The sequence below is a fragment of the Chiloscyllium plagiosum genome, unplaced genomic scaffold (genome assembly GCF_037043375.1).
Source record: "Chiloscyllium plagiosum isolate Xiang-an unplaced genomic scaffold, Cpla_swu_hap1 HiC_scaffold_20, whole genome shotgun sequence".
NCBI lineage: Eukaryota > Metazoa > Chordata > Chondrichthyes > Orectolobiformes > Hemiscylliidae > Chiloscyllium > Chiloscyllium plagiosum.
The window spans coordinates 37917158-37933727 of NW_028270158.1; the positions used below are offsets into that span (position 1 = coordinate 37917158).

A 16570-nucleotide genomic window follows, 5' to 3' on the forward strand; every position below is an offset into this window, starting at 1 on the left:
AAATGGCTGCTTCATGTTTTTATTGCTACAGCTTCGTGGAATCCAGCAAGTATGGATCACGTACTTTTGGCCATTAAACTGACAGTTACTTTTGCTACCTTGAGTATTGTTCCAGCTATTTCCAAGAAGCAATTCAGATCCATAGAAGGGAAAGTTACGGCTAGCAATGCAGATTACACTGAGCACCATCAGCATTGGGGTCTGCCTGGTGGCCAGGTACCCCACCTGATCCTGCATGTCTGCTATTCCCACAATCCGTTTTCCAATGTGGAGACCAATGACATCGAACATCACTGACAACTGATCACCGACATCAGTCACCGATGCTCCTGCCGACTTCACCTGCAGGAAGTGCAGCCAGCTCCAGCTCCTCACAGACCGCGTTAGGGAACTGGAGCTGGAGTTGGATGAACTGAGGATTATTCGAGAGGCTGAGAGGGTGACAGATAGAAGCCACAGGGACATAGTTACGCCAGAGAACAGAGGTAGCTGGGTAACAGTTAGAGGTGGGAAGGGGAGGAAGCAGGCAGTGCAGGGATCCCCTGTGGTCGTTCCCCTCAACAATAAGTATACCGCTTTGGATACTGTTGGGGGGAACGGCCCAGCAGGGGTAAGCTGCAGTGACCGGGTCTCTGGCACGAGGTGCGGCTCCGAGGCCCAGAAGGGAAAGGGGGAGAGGAGGAAAGCGCTAGTTATTGGAGACTGTATAGTTAGAGAGACAGACAGGCGGTTCTGTGGACATGGGCGAGACTCTCGGATGGTTTGATGCCTCCCGGGTGCCAGGGTCCGAGATGTCTCGGACCGTGTCTTCAGAATCCTTAAGGGGGAGGGTGTGTAGCCTGAAGTCGTGGTACACATTGGCACTAACGACATAGGTATGAAGAGGGGTGGGAGCTCAGGGAGTTAGGCTGGAAGCTAAAAAGCTAGGACGGACAGAGTCGCCATCTCTGGGTTGTTTCCGGTGCCAAGTGACAGTGAGGCAAGGAATAGGGAGAGAGTGCAGTTGAACACGTGGCTACAAGGATGGTGTAGGAGGGAGGGCTTCAGGTATTTGGACAATTGGACTGCATTCTGGGGAAGGTGGGACCTGTACAAGCAGGACGGGTTGCACCTGAACCAGAAGGGCACCAATATCCTGGGAGGTAGGTTTGCTAGCACTCTTCGGGGGGGTTTAAACTAATTTGGCAGGGGGATGGGATCCGGACTTGTAGTCGAGCAAGTAGGTTAGCTGTTTTTCAGGATGTCCAAGAATGTAGGGAGGCTGTGGAGAAGGTAGCACTGACAGGGAATACTTGCGGACACAGAGATGGGCTCAAGTGTGTATACTTCAACGCAAGGAGTATCAGAAATAAGGTGGGTGAACTTAAGGCGTGGATCGGTACTTGGGACTACGATGTTGTGGCCATCAAGGAAATGTGGATAGAAGAGGGACAGGAATGGTTGTTGGAGGTTCCTGGTTACAGATGTTACAGATTGGGGGAGGTGGTAAAAAAGGAGGAGGGGGTGGCGTTGCTAATTAGAAATGGTATAACGGCTGCAGAAAGGCAGTTTGAGGGGGTTCTGCCTTTGGAGGTAGTATGGGCTGAAGTCAGAAATAGGAAAGGTGCAGTCACCTTGTTGGGTGTTTACTATAGGCCCCCCAATAGCAGCAGAGATGTGGAGAAACAGATTGGGAAACAGATTTTGGAAAGGTGCAGAAGTCATACGGTAGTAGTCATGGGCGATTTCAACTTCCCAAATATTGATTGGAAGCTCTTTAGATCAAGTAGATTGGACGGGGCGGTGTTTGTGCAGTGTGTCCAGGAAGCTTTTCTAACTCAGTATGTAGATTGTCCGACCAGAGGGGAGGCTACATTGGATTTGGTACTTGGTAACGAACTGGGACAAGTGATGGGCTTGTTAGTGGGTGAGCATTTTGGTGATGGTGACCACAATTCTGTGACTTTCACCTTGGTTATGGAGAGAGATAGGTGCGTGCAACAGGGCAGGTTTGACAATTGGGGGAAGGGTAAATACGATGCTGCAAGACAGGATCTGAGGAGCATTAATTGGGAGCACAGGCTGTCAGGGAAGGATGTTGTTGAAATGTGGAACTTTTTCAAGGATCAGATATGACGTGTCCTTGATATGTATGTACCTGTCAGGCAGGAAAGAGATGGTCGTGTGAGGGAACCTTGGTTGACGAGGGACGTTGAATGTCTTGTAAGGAGGAAGAAGGAGGCTAACATAAGGTTGAGCAAACAAGGTTCAGACAGAGCGTTGGAGGGATACAGGATAGCCAGAATGGAGCTGAGAAAGGGATTAGGAAAGCTAAGAGAGGGTATGAAAAATCTTTGGTGGGTAGGATCAAGGATAACCCCAAGGCCTTTTATGCGTATGTGAGAAACATGAGAATGACAAGAACGAGGGTAGGTCCGATCAAGGACAGTAGTGGGAGACTGTGTATTGAGTCGGAAGAAATAGGAGAGGACTTTTCTTCAGTATTTACAAATGAGAGGGACCATATTGTTGAAGAGGAGAGTATGAAACGGACTGGTAAGCTCGAGGAGATACTTGTTAGGAAGGAAGATGTGTTGGGCATTTTGAAACACTTGAGGATAGACAAGTCCCCCGGGCCTGACGGGATTATGTGGGAAGCAAGAGAGGAAATTGCAGAACCGTTGGCAATGATCTTTTCGTCTTCACTGTCAATGGGGGTGGTGCCAGAGTGGCGAATGTTGTGCCCCTGTTCAAAAAAGGGAATAGGGATAACCCTGGGAATTACAGGCCAGTTAGTCTTACCTCGGTGGTAGGCAAAGTAATGGAAAGGGTACTGAGGGATAGGATTTATGAGTATCTGGAAAGACACTGCTTGATTAGGGACAGCCAGCACGAGGGGTAGGTCTTGCCTTACAAATCTTATTGAATTCTTTGAGGAGGTGACCAAGCATGTGGATGAGGATAGAGCAGTGGATGTAGTGTACATGGATTTTAGTAAGGCATTTGATAAGGTTCCACCTTGGAAGGTTTATGCGGAAAGTCAGGAGGCATGGGAAAGTGGGACGTTTGGCCATTTGGATAGAGAACTGGCTAACCGATCGAAGTCAGAGAGTGGTGGTATATGGTAAATATTCAGCCTGGAGCCCAGTTACAAGTGGAGTTCCACAGGGATCAGTTCTGGGTCCTCTGCTGTTTGTAATTTTTATTAATGACTTGGAAGAGGGAGTCAAAGGGTGGGTCAGTAAATTTGCAGACGATACAAAGATTGGTGGAGTTGTGGATAGTGAGGAGGGCTGTTGTTGGCTGCAAAGGGACTTAGATATGATGCAGAGCTGGGCTGAGGAGTGGCAGATGGAGTTCAACCCTGTCAAGTGTGAGGTTGTCCATTTTGGAAGGACAAATAAGAATGCGGAATACAGGGTTAACGGTAGGGTTCTTAGTAAGGTGGACTAGCAGAGGGATCTTGGGGTCTATGTTCACAGATCTTTGAAAGTTGCCACTCAGGTGGATAGAGCTTGTAAGAAGGCCTATAGTGTATTAGCATTCATTAGCAGAGGGATTGAATTCAAGAGTCGTGAGGTGATGTTGCAGCTGTATAGAACCTTGGTAAGGCCATATTTGGAGTACTGTGTGCAGTTCTGGTCGCCTCACTTTAGGAAAGATGTGGAAGCTTTGGAGAGGGTGCAGAGGAGATTTATCAGAATGTTGCCTGGAATGGAGAATAGGTCGTACGAGGATAGGTTGAGAGTGCTAGGCCTTTTCTCATTGGAACGGCGAAGGATTAGGGGTGACTTGATAGAGGTTTATAAGATGATCAGGGGAATAGGTAGAGTAGACAGTCAGAGACTTTTTCCCTGGGTACAACAGAGTGTTACAAGGGGACATAAATTTAAGGTGAAGGGTGGAAGGTATAGGGGGGATGTCAGGGGTAGGTTCTTTACCCAGAGAATGGTGGGGGCATGGAATGCGCTGCCTGTGGGAGTGGCAGAGTCAGAATCATTGGTGACCTTTAAGTGGCAATTGGATAGGTACATGGATAGGTGCTTAAGCTAGGACAAATGTTTGGCACAACATTGTGGGCCGAAGGGCCTGTTCTGTGCTGTATTGTTCTGTGTTCTATGTTCTAACTGTTCTCCCTGTTCTGTGATTTGAGGCACCACACATCGCTGGGGCCCAACCTGCTCCTTTGTGCTCCTCCTGTGATGTCAGGGATGTGGCCACAGTTAGTAACACACCCCTCCCCATAGTCTTCCATTCCCTGTCAATGCTGTTCCATGTTTTCCCTGTTTACCTTGAGATTTATCCATCACTGTCTTTAACCCCCCCCCCCAAACACAAGTACCTCTGCTTCCCTCTGTCATCCTTTGTATCATTAATCTCTACGATGTCCCTACAGAGACCCACCACCCCTACATAAGATTGACAGCCAGACAACCAGGGCTGTATTCCTCCCAGACCTTTCACTGACTTCAATGAAAGCCCCGAGATATGACTGACCAGACCCTGGGGGGGTTTGCAGCTGCCCAACAAATAATATGCATCTTCCCGACTGCTAGAACTGACCCTACAACTGAGCACTGATCTGCAGTCAAACGGATCCCCTGATGACGAGCCTGCCAGCTTCACTTCTCAAAGTTCCTGCATTTTGTACAGACAGTGCCTGTCACTGACAGTCCTGGGACCCCTGACCAACACCAGACCCGTCCTACACCCGACTGTATTGAAGACCACACACACCTCAATACCAGTTTCCAACTTGGCCTTTTGGTTGAATAAACATGGTATGTTTGCTGCAAGATTTACATTGCTGTCTTGGTGTGCTGTTCACAATGCTGTGTCCCCACCCCAGTCCACCCCCAGGACAGATCAACATTGACAAGCAGCCTGTCTGTGTGTCTGCACTAAAGATGGCCTCAAAATGGCAGTGTGAAATCCTGTCTCTGGCTGAAGTAACAGTGCATTAAAGGGCATGATGCGTTTGGCATGTATGGTGCAAAAATGTACGTGGGCACAAAGTGGGTGAATGCTTAGACAGCAAGCAAGCAGCCCTGAGACACAGCTAGATCCAATCCTTTAGCTGGGCGCTTGTCCATGCAGCAAAGCTTAACTTTAGTTGAGAGATGGGATGCTGAGAAAAAACTTGGTATGACAAGGCCTCTCCCATTTTTCCATCTACTTTTATTTTCTGACTGAAACACCTGCAGAGGTGAATATATTTAAGTAAGTAGATGGTGTGGGTATGGTTAGGCAAGTCATATTTCTTCTCTGCAAAGTTGGGAGATAAAAGAATTCTTCACCAGAATAGGTGTGCAGCATTGCTAAATGTGGAACAGTGACAGAAAATGTTTGTAGAGCCAAAGCTCTTTATTCAAATGTGTAAAATGCTTTTGTCCCTCAATGCCTCTGCTCTTTTCAAATTGCAACATTCATTTAATACAACACTATGCTTCACCGATTGTATCAGGCTTTTCCCCTCTAGTGTTGGGTTCCCAAATGCAGTAAGAAATAACAGCTGAAAAATTAGTGACTGACTCAGAAAAATGTTCAGATAAATAGTCGGTGTGTTAGACATGCCTAGGCCCTATTTCTGCTGTTGATTGTAAAGAAAACCTCATCTTGTCTATCCAGATTGTGATGCAACCAAAGCAATGCTACAAGCAAACACATTTTCAACTGTGTGAGTTATTAATATATTGTGCAATTAAATTTTCAGGTGACTAATCGTTTCTCTAATCTCTGTAATTCAAGCAGTTCAGGGCCATTGATCTAGCTGGAGTCTGTCAACAAGATTGAATCTGTCAGACAGTTTTCACCCTAGATTTGCTTGTTTCCTTAAGACATTTATCAGTAATGACAGGAAGTTAATAGAAGATTGTGCAATGTGATAGAAGCTAGACTCCAGTTGCCTGGTGGCAGGAATGAAAGAATACATATGAATAGAATATTAAATCATTCATTCTATGCTTCTGCAAAATACTTTATTTGTTAAACTGTCAGTTTGCACAGATGTTTTGTAACCAAGTTGAATCATGATGAGATTTTCAAACTTCATTCACGGAAAGTGGATATCACTGACTAGACCAGAGGGCAGTTAAGAGTCACTGACACTTCTGTGAGTCCAGAGTTTCATGTAAGCCAAACCAGGTAAATATGGCAGATTTCCTTTCCTACAGGACATTAGAAAACTACATGTGTTTTTATGACAGTTGACAGAAATTGTCATTTGGTTAGCTTTTTATTCTAGATTTTATAGAACTCAAATTTCACTAGCTGTCATTGAATGTTTGCCTGGGGTCCTAGATTGCTAGTCCAGTGACATTGTCACGAGGCCACTGCCTCCACCATCTGGTACTCAAATAAGTAAAATGGTTGTGCAGGGATAAAGTATTTTGGTAATACACACAATTGAATAAGCTACATATCAGCAAAGAAACCTGATATAGCTTTCTGTTTATTGCCAACAAATTTTGAGTTTCCCTCCGGCCCCCACCTTAACCCACCAAATGGCGCTGTGAGTATGAGCAGCATCTAGAGTAAACCAAAGATGTATGATCATAATATTTCACGATTTGATTCTCCATCTGTGCTGAGTTACCTGCTCTCAGGTGGAACAGCAGGTCTGGCATGACATCAGTTCCCTCCCTACCTCGAGGCTCTAAGTACAAACAGCAAACCTCACATTCCTGGTAAGTACTTTGTTTGCCATGTTTAACAGGTCCACTGATGTGGGACTTATTTTCCATGGTAAAGTTACTTACTTTTAGGCAGTGTAAGCTGTGACAGGAATGATAGTAACTTGTATAACGTACAATGGATAGTCAGTGGCTGTGGAATTATATTTTCTGTGTGAGAGGACAAAACTGGTAACAACAAAAGTTTTGTTCCACTTGTGAAATAATTGGAAAACCACACACAAAAGACATCCGCACATAAAATCAAGTGGAGTTGAAAAGAAGTAAGGTACAGCTGTAAGGTTCATGGTTGTTGACCATTGAACTCTCACCTCGAGAGCTATATTTTTATTCAAATGTAAAAGCCTGTTCTCGACGAGACATCTGGTACAGGATAGCACTGATTTGGGTTGGTGATGGGAGAAAGGAGGTAAAATGAGGTGGGGTCAATTATTCCTTTGTGGAATTGAATTGCACTGCTGTGCTGGGGATCCACAGATGAATACCATACATGAATCAAACATTCTTTTACCAAGAGTGGACTCAATTAAATTGACAATGCCAGTGCTCTTATCAGATTTACAATTGAAATACAGATTCATATTACTTTGGGTGAATAATATTGAAGCAATATTATTCCTTAAACCTTTTTATTTAATGAGGCTTGTTAGCCATGCCCTTTGTAAAATATATGTCCTGACAATCTCTTTTTAAATTACGTTTCAATGATAAATTTATGACGCTTAAATCTGACGCTGTATGACCAGAGTGGCTATATCTCTGTTGTCTGCTGTTGTAAATCTGTTCAATTCAAGTGTTTTATGGCACTACTGGGAAGCTTATAGCAATCATTTCTGTGACTGCTACTGATTCCAACCACAGACCCATCACTGTCTCAGGCTGAGCCAGATTCCTTAAGACCCTGTTCACAGTGATGCTGATTTTTAGATGCCATTGCAGCCCATCACTATAATTACCAACTTTCAGTGCCCTACACCGTGGACTGCTGCTGCACTCCTTACACTAGAAAATCATTTCCAGTCCTATATTTCCTCACTACCCCACGTAATTCTGTGTTCCTTTATACTGGATTCTTACACATTCTCCCTGCTCTTTATCTATTGGTAACATAGTCTTCACCTGCCTGCATCTTATTTGCTGCAAATCTCTCCCTTAAGCTTTCTGCTTCGGCCTCTATCTGGTCCTTTACAAGCCCTTTTTTCAGAAAACCCTTTTTTCAACTAAGCTTTTAGTCATTCTTCCAATTTTCACTTTTCTCATTCAATATACTTGTAAAGTACTTGCTTCATAAGGAGTGTTGCCAAATCACAATATACAGCAAGCAGTTCACGTTAAAATGATACTTGAATGAAATAACCTGATCCATGAACTCATTCCTTTGAATAAGCTGCAAAATGGGGTTTCCCAGTCAAGATAATGGCATCAATTAACCCATACATACACTTGACAACTGATTGACTATTTCTGAAAGTTTAAAAAAATTTTAATTCACCAGTATATCATTGAAAATTAGTAATTTAGTAAACAGTGGCTGCTGTATTTTATGCAGCAGAGCAAATTTGAGGAAGATTTTCCATGTGGCGCAGAGGCTCACTGGCAGCAGTCTTCCCTCAGGCTATCAATCTCACATCCTTGATTTGCAGTACGGCCAGTCTTTCCGATGAGATTTTAAAGTCACTGTTCGGGACAGAATGAGAGAAAACTGCTGAAATCCAAGTTCCCCTCCCAACTATCCATAATCCTGATAGGAAGACATGTACATTCTGAATTCATAACTGCATCTCCTTTACCAAAATAGCCCCTTGAAATAGTAGCTAGTTGGTGCCTGGTGAGATTATGTTTTCAGGTTTGATGTTTGCCGGCAGGGCTTTCAATGGTGCAGTGAAGGAGTGTACAGAAGAGGTCAAAAATCTCTGCAGTCTGGATAGTGTAGGGCTGGAGGGGGCTGGAGAGATTTTTTTAAAATGAGGGCATAAAGGGAAATAAAATAGGGATAAGAATTTTGAGTCCTTATAAATCCAGAGCTAATGTTGACCAATGAGAACAGGATGAACTGCAAGCAGTACAATTGAATAAACTAATGTTTGTGTGAAGGGTGAAAGATGAAAAGCTGGCCAGGAAAATGTAAGCACATATTCAGAAAATGTAAATACTTTGAGAGAATTAGGCTAATCACAAGTACTTGGATAGATGTCAGAGTTAACTGTTCGGGTCAAGTGACCCTGCCTCAGAACTGAGGAAGGGTGACTCGACATAAAACATTAACTCTGATATCTATCCAAGTACTGTATTCATGATTTCTCTGCACAGATGTTGCCAGACCTGCTGATCTTTTCCAATAATTTCTGGTTTTGTTTCTGATTTATGGCATCCACAGTTCTTTTGTAGTTAGATTAGATTACCTACTGCATAGAAACAGGCCCTTCGGCCCAACAAATCCACACTGACCCTCCGAAGAGCAACCCACCCAGACCCCACATTTACCCCTGACCAATGCACCTGATACTACGGGCAATTTAGCATGGCCAATTCACCTGACTTGCACATCTTTGGATTGTGGGAGGAAACCAGAACACCCGGAGAAAACCACGCAGACACGGGGAGAATGTGCAAACTCCACACAAACAGTCGCCCGAGGCAGGAACCGAACCCAGATTCCTGGTGCTATGAGGCAGTAGTGCTAACCACTGAGCCACCGTGCATATTTGGATAAGCATCAGTGTCACTGCCTGATGTGATAATAAGATGTTCAGGAAGATCACAATTTTTTTATGGGTGCATTATATAAAGTGATGTAGATTGTAATTATTTAACCATGCTGCATTTGAGTAATTATACCTAGTTCTTGCTTGATTGCAGTTTCTGTTATAGAATGTATTTAGGGACAGATTGATTAAGATGACTACTACAGATGGTATTGGATTTCAGATTACATATGTAATGCCCTTTTTTTGCTTAATTAAAATTAAATTTGCAAGTCCTGAATTTAGTTGTATGTACTTAATGTAAAAAAAACCTGATAGAGACATATCAATAATTATATAGCTGCTCAGCATCTATTTTACCAATTATTAATGTTTGTTCATGTCTGAAACTTAAAGGGAATTAAATTATATTTTGTTGAAAACTGATTTTGCTTTGATGTATAAATTGCAGTTTCTTGATTCAAATTGTTTTTGAGCATTTAAAGCTAAAAAGCAAAATCAGTAATAAATAGAAATTCAAGACATATTGACAATTTGCCTTTGTTTTAATGTTCCAGGTTACAACCATCCTGCATTGATTAAAGTGCTGCAGAATCCACAGAATGTGGTATGTATGTGCTTTTATAAATTGCTCCTTTTTAAATTTCTTGTCCACTTTCATACGTAGCACATTACTGAGAGGCTGAACTGTCTAGTGTAATGCCGTGGCCAGTGAAGTGAATAATATAATAAGCACCATCTTTAGAATAAAATGACCTTCCAGCTTTTTTTGACTGTCTTCTTTTGATGTTCCGCATGAGTGTGGGAATGTACTATTTAGAGAAATGGATACATCCATGTATCCACTCTATGACGCGACAATAACATATTGTATCGCAATCTTTTTATATTTTGAATCAAAACAGACCTTAATCTTTTTGCAAGTTCAAAAACAATATTTGATTGCTTTCTTATGAGTGCAGAATAAAGATTGGACAGACTGGGTTTGTTTTCTCTGGAATTTAAAAGAATGAGGGATAATTTGCTTGAAGTTTATAGGATCCTGAGTGGACTTGACAAGATGGATGTTGATAAGATGTGGATGAGTCCAGAATTAGGGGGAACACTGTTTTAAAATTAGGGGTCACCATTGCTGGATAGATGAAGGTAAAAACATTTCTGAGGGTTGTGCAACTTTCAGACTCTGCCTCAGAAAGAGGTTGGGGATGGTCATTTAATATTTTTAAGGTGGAGGTAGATAGATTCTTGCTAGGCAGGGGATGCAAAGGTTATCAGCAATACAGAGTATGTGGGTTTCGAAATACAAACAGATCAACCTTGATCTTATTGAACGATGGACCTGGCTTGGAGGGGGAATGGCTTACTCATGTTACTAATTCATGTATTTATATGTTTGTGAGATATAAGTCATTCTGCTACAACGCACATTTCGTCAACACAAATTCGCTGTAATGTGATTGATGCGTTGGGGACACTGTTTCTAAGGTGCGATCTTTTAAAACGTGTTGACAGTAACGCGATTACATCACCAACATTTTAAGCGCTGTTTCTAAAGCGCGATTTTTCTCTAATGTGGGGTTGCACAAGAACACAACCAACGCATTATAGAAGTACTGCCTGTATGCCAGTTCAATGCATGTGTGTGAGTATCTTACTCCAAGTAATCACAGAATTTGCAACGTAGAAAATTTCAGAACATTTTCTTAACCAAGTTGGAGACTACAGTGTGAGTTTTAAAACTTCTTAAATTAGATGTGGTCAGATAGTGTTTGTGGCACTGGACTAGTAAAAGGAGGTCATGCTTATAACTCCCAGCATGTAATTTCAAATTGAATTTGGCCACTAACCTGTGGACTACCACCAGGATAAATAAATCTATCATGCTATCATTAAAAAATCAGATTGGTTTACTAATGTCCCCAGGGAAGGAAAGCTGCCACTCCTACACAATCTGAAAGATATATATCTCCATTCCAGCCTTCATGGTCAGGCAAATACTCGGGTGATTTTTAAATCTTTGGCAGAGTGAAAAAAAGTCCCTGTGTTACAGACCCATCATTAACACCCTTCGGGAATCCATTGTTCTGAATATTATCTACTTTACAGAGCTTGAAGTAAGGAACCCACTCAGAGCTGGAGGCTGCTCCTTTAACTCTGCAAATTGTAACTGGTTGCATGAATGAGACATATTGTCATTTTCAAGACTGCAGGAAACCAGGCTGTGGCCAGAAGAGGCCCAAGCAGGCACTCTCCAGGAAAGCTAAGACATCCTATTTTATGGACTTACCCAACTTTCCGAACAGAAGAATCGCATCACTCGCCCCAGAAGCTGAGGCTACCACCTACATTATATCAGTAGATAGTTGCTGGTCTGTGTCATTTTCCCCCTATTTCTGGCAGGGAGTTTATTAGCAGGATTTCAATTCTGGAAAGACCACTCCCTCCGTGACTCCCTCGTCAGATCCACAACCCCCACCAACCCAACCTCTACTCCCGGCACCTTCCCCTGCAACCGCAAGAAATGCAAACCTTGCACCCACACCTCCCCCCTCACTTCCCTCCAAGGCCCCAAGGGGTCCTTCCATATCCGCCACAAATTCATCCGGACCTCCACACACATCATTTACTGCATCCGCTGCACCCGATGTGGCCTCCTCTACATTGGGGAGACAGGCCGCCTACTAGCAGAACGTTTCAGAGAACACCTCTGGGACACCCGCACCAACCAACCCAACCACCCCGTGGCTGAACACTTTAACTCCCCCTCCCACTCCACCAAGGACATGCTGGTCCTTGGCCTCCTCCATCGCCAGACCATGGCAACACAACGCCCGGAGGAAGAGCGCCTCATCTTCCACTTAGGAACCCTCCAACCACAAGGGATGAATGCAGATTTCTCCAGCTTTCTCATTTCCCCTCCCCCCACCTTATCTCAGTCCCAACCCTTGGACTCAGCCCCGCCTTCTTGACCTGCAATCTTCTTCCCGACCTCTCCGCCCCCACCCCCTGTCCGGCCTATCACCCTCACCTTAACCTCCTTCTACCTATCGCATTCCCAACACCCCTCCCCCAAGTCCCTCCTCCCTACCTTTTATCTTAGCCTGCTTGGCACACCCTCCTCATTCCTGAAGAAGGGCTTATGCCCGAAACGTCGATTCTCCTGCTCCTTGGATGCTGCCTGACCTGCTGCGCTTTTCCAGCAACACATTTTTCAGCTCTGATCTCCAGCATCTGCAGTCCTCATTTTCTCCAAGTGGTTAAAATAGTCTGGACTTCAATTCTGGAGCTACGGATGAGTTTCTAACTTTCCTCACTATTCACATGCTCAAACCGTGCCCTGTATTAAAGCAAGAGTCACTGCTGACATAGTGTCATGCTCAGTTACAAAGCAATTTCAACGAGTGGTCAGGGTTCATGAAGTGAATGGCAATCAAGGTGGCAGCTGGGATGCAGAGAGGGTTTGTGATGGGGAAGCAGTGAGTGGGAGGATCAGGGAAGAGAAGCAGTGACTGAGAGCGGCGAATGACGGGAGCAATGAATGGGAGGATCAGGAGACAAAAGCAGTGGGAGGAAGACAAGAGAGAAGAGATGAGAATGAGGGCTGAGAGAGGGAAACTATAGAACATTGCAGTGCAGTACAGGCTCTTCGGGCCTCGATGTTGCGCCAACCTGTGAAACCACTCGGAAGCCTATCTATCCTATACGATTTCATTTTCATCCATATGTTTATCCAATGACCATCTAAATGCCTTTAAAGTTGGTGAGTCTACTACTGTTGGAGCCATGCCCCAACTACTCTGAGTCTATCACCGCTCAATTTAAAGCTATGTTCCCTCGTGCTAGCCATCGTCATCCAAGAAAAAAGCTCTCACTGTCCACCCTATCTAACTCTCTGATTATCTTACACGTCTCAATTAAGTCACTTCTCAACCTCTTCTCTCCAACGAAAACAGCCTCAAGTCCCTCAGTCTTTCCTCATAAGTCCTTCCCTCCATACCTGGCAACATCCTAGTAAATTTCCTGTGAACCCTTTCCAAAGCTTCCATATCCTTCCTATACTGCACTGACCAGAAATGTACGTAATACTCAAAGTGTGGCCACACCAGAGTTTCTTACAGCTGCAACATGAACTCTTGGCTCCGAAAGTCAATCCCTCTACAAATAGAAGCCAACACACTATATGCCTTCAATAATAACCCAATCAATCTGGGTGGCAACTTTCAGGGATCTATGCACATGGACATCTGCTCATCTACACTGCCAACAATCTTACCATTAGCCCAGTACTCTTTATTCCTGTTGCTCCTTCCAAAGTGAATCACCTCACATTGTTCCACATTAAACTTCATTTGCCACCTCTCAGCCCAGCTCTGCAGCTTATCCATTACCCTCTGTAGCCTCCAAATCCTTCGACACCATCCACAACTCCACTGACCTTAGTGTCATCAGCAAATTTACTAACCCATCCTTCTATGCCCTCATCCAGATCATTTATAAAAATGACAAACAGCAGTGGACCCAAAACAGATCCTTGCGGTACACCAACAGTAACTGAACTCCAGAATGAACAATTCCCATCAACCACCCACCCTCTCTCTATCTTCTTTTAGCTAGCCAATTTCTGATCCAAACAACTAACTCACCCTAAATCTCATGTCTCCGTATTTTGTGCAATAGCCCACCGTGGGGAACCTTATCAAATGCCTTACTGAAATCCATATACACCACATCAACCGCTTTACCCTCATCCATCTGTTTGGTCACCTTCTCAAAGAACTCAGTAAGGTTTGTGATGCACAATCTACGTTTCACAAAACCGTGTTCACTATCCCTAATCAACTTATTCCTCTCTAGATGATTATAAATCCTATCTCTTGTAACTTTTTCCAACACTTTACCCACAATTGAAGTAAAGCTCACTGGTCTATAATTTCCAGTGTTGTCTCTACTCCCCTTCTTGAATAAGGGGACAACATTTGCTATCCTCCAGTCTTCTGGCACTATTCCTGTAGATTATGAAGACATAAAGATCCAAGCCAAAGGCTCGGCAATCTCCTCCCTGGCCTCCCAGAAAATCTTAGGATAAATCCCATCCGGCCCAGGGAATTTATCTATTTTCACACTTTACAGAACTGCTAACACCTCCTCCTTATGAACTCAGTCCTCTCTAGCCTAATAGCCTGTATCTCAGTATTCTTTTTGAAAACATTGACTTTTTTTTTAGATTACTTACAGTGTGGAAACAGGCCCTTTGGCCCAACAAGTCCACACCGACCCACACCGAAGAGCAACCCACCCAGACCCATTCCCCTACATTAATCCCTTCACCTAACACAACGGGCAATTTAGCATGGCCAATGCACCTAACTTGCACATCTTTGGACTGTGGGAGGAAACCGGAGCACCTGGAGGAAACCCATGCAGACACTGGGAGAATGTGCAAACTCCACACAGACAGTTGCCTGAGACGGGAATTGAACCCGGGTCTCTGGCGCTGTGAGGCAGCAGTGCTAACCACTGTGCCACCGTGCCACCCCTTGCCAGTGTGAATACTGACGAAAAATATTTATTTAGAGTTTTTCCTATCTCCTCGGACTCCATGTACAACTTCCCACTAACGTCCTTAATTGGCCAAAACCTTCCTCTCATCATTCTTTTATTCTTGATATACCTATAGAAAGCTTTAGGGTTTTCCTTGATCCTAACTACCAATGACTTCTCATGTCCCCTCCTCACTCTTCTTATTTTTCCTTTTAGGTCTTCCCTGTCTAACTTATAACTCTCAAGCGCCCTTACTGAGCATTCACGTCTCATCTTTACATAAGCCTTCTTCTTCCTCTTGACAAGTGATTCAACTTCTTCTTTAAACCACGTCTCCCTCGCTCGACCCCATCCTCCCTGCCTGACAGTTACATACTTATCAAGGACACACAGAGGTTGCCGCTTGAATAAGCTCCACATTTCAAGTATGTCCATCCTATGCATCCTAAATCTTGCCTAATTGCATCATAATTCCCTTTCCCCCAGCTATAACTCTTCCTCTGTGGTATATACCTATCCCTTTCCATCGTTAAAGTGAACATAACCGATTTGTAGTCACTATCAACAAAATGCTTACCTACCTCCAAATCTAACACCTGGCCAAGTTCATTACCCAGTATCAAATCCAATGTGGCCTGCCTCTTGTTGGTCTGTCTATATAATATGTCAGGAAGCTCTCCCGCACACATGGGACAAAAACTGACCCATCTATAGTATTCCCAGTCAATATTTAGAAAGTTAAAGTCTCCCATAACAACTACCCTGTTACATTCACTCCCATTCAGATTCATCTTTGCTATCCTTTCCTCTACATCTCTTGAACTCTTCGGAGGCCTATAGAAAACTCCCAACAGGGTAACCTCTCCTTTCCTGTTTCTAATCTCAGCCCATATTACCTATGCAGACAAGTCCTCAAACGTCCTTTCTGCCACCGTAATACTGTCCTTAACTACCAATGCCACACCTCCTCCTCTTTTACCATCTTCTCTGTTCTTACTGAAGCATCTAAATCCCAGAACCAGCAACAATCATTCCTGTCCCTGCTCTATCTATGTCTCTGAAATGGCCAGAACATCGAAGTCCCAGGTACCAACCCATGCTGCAGGTTCACCCACTTTATTCCAGATGCTCCTGGCATTGAAGTAGAAACACTTCAAACCATCTTCCTGCTTGCCAGTGCACTCTTGTGACCTTGAAACCTCATTTCTGACCTCACCACTCTCAACCTCCTGGACACTGGAACTACAATTTAGGTTCCTATCCCCCTGCTGCATTAGTTTAAACCCTCCCAAAGAGCATTAGCAAATATTCCCCCCCCCCCCCCACCAAGATATTGGTACCCCTCTGGTTCAGATGAAGACCATCTTGTATGTAGAGGTGCCACCTACCTCAGAATGAGCCCCAATTATCCAGGTATCTGAAACCCTCCCTCCTGCGTAATCTATGTAGCCACATGTTTAATTCCTCCCTCTCCCTGTTCCTCACCTCGTGGACAGATTCATGGAGTGCTGTAGCTGTTGTCTGGGGTTTGAAAGAACCAGACACAACAACTGTTTGTTCTTGCTCTAAGCTTCCAATCTAGCTCCCTGAATTTCTGTCTTAAATGCCTATCCCTTTTCCTACCAATGTTGAAAGTGCCTATGTGGGCCATGA

General features: G+C 44.0%; 1 protein-coding gene across 1 annotated transcript in view; it reads left to right on the forward strand.

Annotated features, from left to right (window-relative positions):
• abat (4-aminobutyrate aminotransferase) overlaps positions 1–16570 on the forward strand; it is a 177728-nt gene that overhangs the window by 117340 nt on the left and 43818 nt on the right. The window contains exon 6 of the mRNA XM_043711576.2: positions 9934–9983. Coding sequence (XP_043567511.1) covers positions 9934–9983 — 50 coding nt within the window. The remainder of the gene's footprint in view (positions 1–9933; positions 9984–16570) is intronic.